General features: G+C 41.8%; 1 protein-coding gene across 1 annotated transcript in view; it reads left to right on the forward strand.

Annotated features, from left to right (window-relative positions):
* Positions 1-7,469, forward strand: part of diaph2 (diaphanous-related formin 2) — a 369,240-nt gene extending 361,771 nt beyond the window's left edge. The window contains exon 30 of the mRNA XM_020591281.1: positions 7,130-7,469. Coding sequence (XP_020446937.1) covers positions 7,130-7,194 — 65 coding nt within the window. The 3' untranslated portion in view covers positions 7,195-7,469. The remainder of the gene's footprint in view (positions 1-7,129) is intronic.
* The last annotated feature ends 240 nt before the right edge of the window (positions 7,470-7,709 follow it).

The raw sequence follows: 7,709 nt of genomic DNA on the forward strand, positions 1-7,709 counted from the left end.
AAGTCCGCATGGAGTTTGCTAAAAAACACCTGAAGGACTCCAAGATGGTGAGAAATAAGATTCTCTGGTCTGATGAGACCAAGATAGAACTTTTTGGCCTTAATTCTAAGCGGTATGTGTGGAGAAAACCAGGCACTGCTCATCACCTGTCCAATACAGTCCCAACAGTGAAGCATGGTGGTGGCAGCATCCTGCTATGGGGGTGTTTTTCAGCTGCCGGGACAGGACGACTGGTTGCAATCGAGGGAAGGGTGAATGCGGCCAAGTACAGGGATATCCTGGACGAAAACCTTCTCCAGAGTGCTCGGGACCTCAGACTGGGCCGAAGGTTCACCTTCCAACAAGACAATGACCCTAAGCACACAGCTAAAATAACGAAGGAGTGGCTTCCCAACAACTCCGTGACTGTTCTTGAATGGCCCAGCCAGAGCCCTGACTTAAACCCCATTGAGCATCTCTGGAGAGACCTGAAAATGGCTGTCCACCAACGTTTACCATCCAACCTGACAGCACTGGAGAGGATCTGCAAGGAGGAATGGCAGAGGATCCCCAAATGCAGGTGTGAACTTGTTGCATCATTCCCAAAAAGACTCATGGCTGTATTAGCTCAAAAGGGTGCTTCTACTAAATACTGAGCAAAGGGTCTGAATACTTATGACCATGTGATATTTCAGTTTTTCTTTTTTAATAAATCTGCAAAAATGTCAAAAATTCTGTGTTTTTCTGTCAATATGGGGTGCTGTGTGTACATTAATGAGGAAAAAAATGAACTTAAATGATTTTAGCATATGGCTGCAATATAACAAAGAGTGAAAAATTTAAGGGGGTCTGAATACTTTCCGTACCCACTGTATATCACAGTAGCCACTGAGACAGTGGTGATTTAGACATGGACAGATAACCACATCTCCGCACTGTCAAACCCTACTGCATGGGTTATGACCACACTTCCCCTCCCTATTCTGTATACAAACTGTCAAGCATGAATGTGAAGTTGTATACATGCATGCCAGATCTGTGTATTAAAAGATTTAGGGTGCATTATAAGTTAAAACTCTTTGCTAATGTTTAGGTTGCTGTCTGTGCTTTCTGAGTGTTTCGAAATAACACGTGGCCAGTGTTTTGCAGCAAACATGGGTAATTATGTCAGTATTAATGAAGATTAAAGAGAGAAAAGAAGGAGGGTTAGAAATGTGAGACTGAAACCAGTGTGTAATGGAGAGGGAAACACAGTGGGAGAATTTCACTATCTTGCCTCAGCATGTTTATACAGGCCAGTCTAAGGCATTTGCCTCTGTCATGCCAGTATGACCGACTCTGCTTGCTATGGTAAACTTAGAAAACGCACCATAACATCAACCACCACACTGCAGCCCCCTCGCCTCCTTAATTTAGGTGATACTTCTTAAAACAATAATAAAAAAAAAAAAAACTAGCTACAGATGATATACAGTCAAACTATAGAGAGCAAAGTCAGAGGTAACGGCTTCAAAACCCTCCACAGACTGTAGTGGAGCCATAAAGCGTGGTGCGTTTTGACTGCTTCATGTTCACAGACAGGTTGTCTAGTTAAAGTACATCTGTGAGCCAAACTGATTGAAAGTAACATGTTTATTGCCAAGGGAGGTTTTGTAAGTCCTTCTATAATAAAAAAAAATAGTCTGGATGAAATGTTAATGTGGAAATGCATGCACATATGTTTAAATGATATTATGTTGTAGCAGACAATAATACTTTCTATTGTTTTTACTTTTGTAAATGGAATAGAGTTTCAAAGTGCAGTATAGTGAAGACATTTGTCAGCTGTGATATTTAAAATATATTCCCCATTAATGTGGTATACAAATTCAAATATAATTAGGGTTTATGTTTAGAATATTTAAAACGGATGCAAATGTGATTAACATACTGATTACAACCTCATTACAAACGTGCATTTTATGCAGTGCACACATTAGTTAGTTGAAGTATTTGCTTTTTTTTTAATCAAGTCTATTTTTTGCATGTTACTGAGAGAAACTCTGCAATAAAATTGTAATTTCTTTAGTTTTTGTTACCAAAAGCTAGGTGACCTGTGTTTACTTTAAACTATGGTGAACAGTCTTCTTGCAGCAGCAAAAACAATATTTTTCTCTTAACTGAATACCTGTTATCATTCTGTAGAAAACGGTTTTAGCCAAGAGAGAGCATGCATAGTAAGACATTTAATCCTTTAATTGTTTACCATGCAGGTGTTTATTATAAATCATTGAGTGACTTATCAGATCACACTATTTTGTCTTTAACCCTCCATCCCCAGTGTCCTTCCCTCCTCCTTTATATTAACCAGCTCTCCACAGGTGAACTCACCTTTGCTTCAGTTGTACTATCTCCCCCTCCCCTGCTCCTTGTTTGGAGCCATTACTCTTACCAGAGAATGAGGAGCTGTTTTCTTCATGATTGTAGTTTTGCAATACCCAGCCCATAACTTTCAGTGGGAAGAAAGAGCTTCTCTCCCTTTGCATCCCATTTATACACTGTATCTAGTGTCTGTGTAGGGAGTTCCATTACTCTGGAGCTTGGAGGCTGGCAGAGGGGAATGTCAGAAGGGAGGTGGAGGAGATGAAAAGACACGATAGAAGGTTGCGGCTGTTGCTCTTGCTGCAGACGCTCTCCCCTTCGAGAGGAGCAAACATAACATGTTGATGTGCAGTGAGCAGAGATTTAATCACTCATTTATTATGTTTTATCAAAGTATGAAGTGCTGAGCGGCTTGAATACAGAATTAGACAAAGGCAGCGACTTATCAGTGAAATCATGTCATTGCTCTCTTGTTTAGCACAAAAGACAGCGAATGCATGGTTTGCAAAGATATTCTACTCCACCACTCCTGCTTGATGTTGGTCTGCTGTAGCTATTTACAAACATGATCAGTGATTTTCTGAACATGACCTTGGTACCGTGGCCTTAATGAATGTGAATGCCCAGATACTCCCAGGTCAATATGTAACTAACGCAACTTGCTCCTACCAAAAGTCTTCCTGTTTATACCAGCCACTGAGGTAATTCCTCAGTGTCCTATGCTGAAAGGGTTTGATAGATGGCTGTTAGCTTTTAGTTCTTTCGTGGATCATAGAACGCTATTGTGATGTAATCCCGTGTAATTAACCAAAGACGACAGTAACACAAGAGTCATTGTAATATTTAATATCTTTGTGGGATCCACCGGGGAAACTGCAGCTGTATCATCTAAACAAAACATGACGTCTCACTGGAGGCCCTCCAGCAGTCAGGAGAAGGTTGGAGTTGGAGCGCCGGTTTCAGGCCTTTGAGTTAGCTGTTTAGTAATCTTGGTGTCCTCTTCTCCTCCTGTTACCCTTGTCTTATTCAGAGCCTTTCCCTTGTGGCAGGGATCATCATGATATAGACGCAATGACATGCTTGCATGTGTTAGAAACAGGGGGGGACTGTGCGATTTCCTCAAAGAAACGCATTGAGCCGGTTCTTTGTGCACCACTGGAGCACCTAAACAAGTGTTTCCTTCTGTGTGTGTGTGTGTGTGAGAGAAAGCGCTAGTGTGTGTATTTGTGCATACATGCATGTTAGTGACTTCCCCCTCCATCTGCCCGCCTTTATTGAAATCCTTTGTGCATTTAGTAACATTCTGAGAAACGGTGCCAGCCAGCATTTAATTAAGTTCTGGTACGCCAACATCTCCCTGCTGTAACGTGGAATACCTGCTCTTCTTTTGTCAATTTCTTCTCCTGTTCTTGTGCTGCTCTGTGTTGTGCCTACAGTAACTCGAAAAGATGTCGCCTCTGGGAAAAGCAGGTAAAGAAGCCATCAAAACCAACGCGAGTAGAAAGAGTTGCAATCAATGCTCTAAAAAACTGTGGAGTTTCTTTTGTGTGGAGCTCTCCTCCTTTTCCCCCATCTCGCTTTGTTTCCCTCAGCTTATGTATGTCTGCTTGAAGCCTTCAATTCAGTAGAGGCTAGTAGTAAATGTTTCTATCCCAGTAGAAATGGCTGCTGTTTGTTCAATTGTTGTGATAGATTGATGTGAGGTAGGAAAAGATGGGCTTTTATGCACCTGAAGATGGGAACAGAAAAGTCTTTATGAGAAGGCAATAGCTCTCTGTGCGAGGATCCTCTGATGGGAGATGCATTTTGATGGAAGTTTGTATTCATTTATTTTGCAAAGTCTTTGCCGAAAGCTTTCTCGTGTACTCAAACCAAAAGGCTACTTTTCATTTGTTGGTCCATGAACGGAATTTGTTGACCTTTGTATTCGGCTGATTGAAGGAGAGTGAGGACTCGAGTGTTTCCCAGTTCAGGCAATTTACTTAACAAGCTTGGGTGAACGTTGCGCATACTACGGCATCATGATATGGTACAATCTTCACACAGAATCAGGTGGGTTTGTCCTGTATGTATGGTAATGAGGAATTCCTGGCATCTACCTTCTGATTCTAGCCTGTTCTAGCTACCTTTAATGGTGCGTCTACACGCTACAGAGGCTACTAACAGTCCAGAAGCTGCATATGACATTGTTTTTAGTTTTCACAGCCAATGCGAATAACAAAGCCAACACGTGCACAGTGTTCACATTAGTATCAGTACACCTGTAGTTTTCACTTAGGAAAACTCAGCTACATTATAATTAAAGGTGTCTCTATTTTTTTTGTCCTCCCTGGCTACATACATGAGGGTCAGAATATTAGGAACACCTCTGAATATAATAAACATATGATTGATGTTGCACATTTCTGACAGTTCCACCAAAGACTGAAACATTTTGAGCTTCTTAAACACAGATGTTAAGGCGGAAGTGTTGCACTGAAGTGCATACAGATGTACAGGGGTACCTAATAAAGTGGTCGGTGAGTGTTAGAAGTATGTTGTCGGTGAAAAACCTGAGGGCTGGTGCACTAGGTGCTTTTGTTTCTATAGTAACATCTTATAGTATTGAATATTAATGTTAACTGTACAAAATAACCTGATATGAACCAGAGAGAGAGACAGTAGCGTTTAATCGGGGTTGCTAGTGTTGCTTTCATAGTGGGGATTCCATCTGTAGCAGGACTCAAATGTATTTATTGTTTGTGGCTAGAAAAAATATTTTTGTGTCAGTATTTTTTCCCCAAACCCCCAGTAGTTATTTTTATAGACATGTTTGTGGATTGTTCTAGTTCTTTTATAATTTCACTTGTCATCCCATTCATATGCAGCCTCTTCCATATAGTCTTCTCTTTAACCTTTGCTGCTACCTTTTATCCGTCCTATTAGTCCATGATGAGCCCACCACTGGTTCCTGCTTCTCTGACTGAGGGTTAAAAGGGCCTTGAACAGAAATGAGGTTACAGCAGTTGTAAATGATTGGCAGAGAAGGTTGCACATCTATCTGAGAGAAAGGAGGCTGGATAAGTTCTGCTTACATAGCGAAGCACAACCTGTGGATGTAAAAATTAGTGCATGGATGAACAGAGATAATGTTTTTGGATATGCTGCCAGATCATCTTAGGTGTAATGATCACCTACTGTATATGAACGTATGTTAAACTGATAGAAGCAGAGAACACAGAACACTTTGTCTACATCTCGATCTGTCTTCCCTTTGCTCTTTCTGTTCCTTCCCTCTCTCTTTGTCGCTCCTCCTGTGCACCATCTGCATGCTGCTTTGTATCTAATCTGAAGGAGTGCTTTCTGTTCTCTACTGCGATGGTGCTAGTCTGTGCGTGTACACTTGTGTGTATGTGTTCCCAGCCATCACAGTCACTCTCAGCTCATTACCTGACATGATGGATAGAGTGAGTGCCATTAAACACCGACCAGCCCGGGATGCCTGGCACCCTACAGCTGGCACTGAGTAATGGGCGTAGTGGTGGCGGCATGCTTGGAAATCCCAGGAAGTCTTGTGTAGGTGTAACTGTAGTCATCTCCATGGCTTTGCTTCCTGGTTCTGTCCAGCCCCACCTGCCACCTGGCTGCCCAGTGGATGCCATAGGCATTTCTGAGTAGCCAGATAGCATGGGAGGCAATGTTTGTATGACTCTGTCATAGAACTGGCAATGGAGAAAACCCAAAGTGTGACTGGCTCAGACACAGCAGTGAAACACTCACCGTCACTAACCTGCAGGGTAGCTACTTTACACTTTTAATTTTATTTTATAACTATATTTTGCTCACAGTAGATTTTTTTTTCCCAGGCAAACAATAAGGTTTTAACAAAAGGGTTAGTTACACAGTGAGACACGTCATGCTTTGTTTCCACATCAGACTGTAAACCTCTGTGCAAAGTTTCAGCTGGATTCGGCAACGTTTACATCTCACACAATGTCGACCTGCATTGGGCGTCTGAAATTCTCTTCTCTTCAGGCAGTTTAATAAATGTTGGTGCATCAAAATGTATTATTATATTTAACACTATGATGCCATTGTCGTATTTGTTCGATGTTCAGTTCAGTTTTGCTGTCAAGGACATGACTCATCGATGACGCTGCCGACCTCATGAAGGTGGTTGTGAAGCATCACAACAATGTCAGTTGCAAAATCACTTCCTTTGAACTGAATAGGACTGTACCATTATTTCTTTTGTTTCTGCTTTTAAAGTATTGTGGCGACTACAGCGAGTGGAGCGTATTATGATAACTGGTTTCATCAGGCATTGTTGTTTAGATGCATTTTTGATTGAAGGACCTGTAAATTTTAGACTAGAGAATTAAATTGTATCCATACATTCCCTCCTTTTGGGGATTTTGGACCACCTTAGCCTGAATGTGTGCATTTACTTTGTCTTCTGTGCATATGCTGCATCTGATGAGGGAACATTTGAAGGGCTCTTGAGTGGAAGCCGGGATGAGGAGCTGAATGGAGTTACTATGACACCAGATACAAGCACCTCCACTCCAGCAACTTCTTCTATTTCTCTATCGTCCCCTGCTGCTTCGCTCTCAATCAGCCTGGATTTGCTTCATGTTTTCCCCTCTCATCTGAGTCTCTTTTCTCTGCCTCCCTTAGCTTCTCTATCCAGTCTTTAATTTAGTTGAGCTCCTGCATGCCAGTATGGATCAATGTAACAACACTTTCTTGTTCTTTCACAGTCTCATTCTGTGGTTTTGATTCTTTGTTGTTTCCTTTTCTTTCTGAACAGACAACCGCCGCGCAGTCCTGGAAAGGTCTCGTTCACGCCACAATGCAAATCACCAAGCTCGATGATCGCCCGCGCCTACCACAAGACGCTAGATAAGTGCCAAAGAGGCCTGCGAGGCGTAGCCCTGGAAGACATCTGAAGGAGGGACGACCCCCAACACACACACATGCACACACTGCAGTGAATATGGAACAAAAAAGCCTAAAGAATCCAGAGAATTAAAGAATCCTCAGTACAGCACATGCAGACATTTCATTTTCGTGCTGTTCATCAAACATTTTACATACACTCCCCAGCCATTTTATTAGGTACATCTGTTTGCAATCTAGTGCAGCACTTCCACCTTAACATCTGTGTTTATGAAGCTCAAACTGTTTTTGGTGAAATTGTCAAATTTATAAATGGAATCATATGTTTATTATTGAGGTCATAGTATAAGGTGGTGGTGTACTGGACGGCATTATAGTCAGGGGTGTTCCTAATATTCTGACCCTCTCAGTGTCATCCAGTACACCACCACCTTTAACTATAGCCTCATAAACAAACATATGGTTGATGTTATACATTTGACAGTTTCAGC

Source organism: Monopterus albus, unplaced genomic scaffold, assembly GCF_001952655.1.
Source record: "Monopterus albus unplaced genomic scaffold, M_albus_1.0 scaffold2.1, whole genome shotgun sequence".
NCBI lineage: Eukaryota > Metazoa > Chordata > Actinopteri > Synbranchiformes > Synbranchidae > Monopterus > Monopterus albus.